This window comes from Trichinella spiralis (genome assembly GCF_000181795.1).
Source record: "Trichinella spiralis strain ISS 195 chromosome Unknown Scfld5712, whole genome shotgun sequence".
NCBI lineage: Eukaryota > Metazoa > Nematoda > Enoplea > Trichinellida > Trichinellidae > Trichinella > Trichinella spiralis.
Window position 1 is genome coordinate 1 of NW_003532651.1, and position 858 is coordinate 858.

The 858-nt window shown below is 31.5% G+C and overlaps 1 protein-coding gene across 1 annotated transcript; it reads left to right on the top strand.

The window, feature by feature from the left end:
- Window positions 1-375: 375 nt before the first annotated feature.
- On the top strand, window positions 376-537 carry Tsp_15113 (conserved hypothetical protein; the record flags this gene model as incomplete). Its single annotated transcript, XM_003366620.1, has 1 exon — window positions 376-537. A coding segment is annotated over one exon (162 nt), but the record flags the coding sequence as incomplete, so codon positions are not given.
- Between the last annotated feature and the right edge of the window lie 321 nt (window positions 538-858).

Sequence of the window (858 nt, forward strand, 5' to 3'; positions counted from 1 at the left end):
ATGAATTCTATTTGAAAAGTTGTAAAACGGGGAGTGATCGCATTTTGATCGAAAGACATTGTTACTGGATGATTGGGATCTTGGCATTGATTTCATATCATTAAAAGGTGTTGAATGAAGTAAATCATAACAGATTTAATAATTTTGGAAAATATAACAAGCAAATGAATAAAGCGTGTATATAAAAGTCAACAAGAAGTTACAACATTATCTTTTTTTCCTTTGATATAAATGATGAGCATTGGAACAGAAGAGCAAACTTTATTAATAAAAAGCAGTTTTGGATAATGTTCTGTATGGGCTTTGCTTCGGCTGAAAAGGCTTTTCGCAGCTTTTCAGAAAACAGAAAATCCCACAAAATTTCAATATTTTCAGAGAACATTTTTTCCGTACAAAAATCACTTGAATCTATCAGAAAGGATTATGCAACTATTGCAAACATATCCGTACCGTGTTTTAGTGTTTAACGTTCGAGAAATTGCGGAAAAAATAATGGAAACACCATTCCAATATCTTAGCACTCAAATTACCAAGTAAAATTTATCTAGAACCATCCCGCTTAAATTGAATCACTTTAATTGCTTCTTAATTAAAAGATTATTATTTGTAAAATTAAAATGCAGCATTTTGAAAAAATGTAACAATTAGAAAAATGAGAATAGTTTTCAGCAATTAAAACGGACTTTATTAGTTACTGAGGGCCGTAAATAAAGTCAGAGAATGCTTCATATGGCTACTACTTGCCACATAAATCAGTAAAAAGAGGTATTCATTTCATCATATGCTAATTCTGAAGTGCCAGCCAGATTGTTCACTGTTGTAGGAGTGCGCATACCTACTATATCAAACCATCTGTGG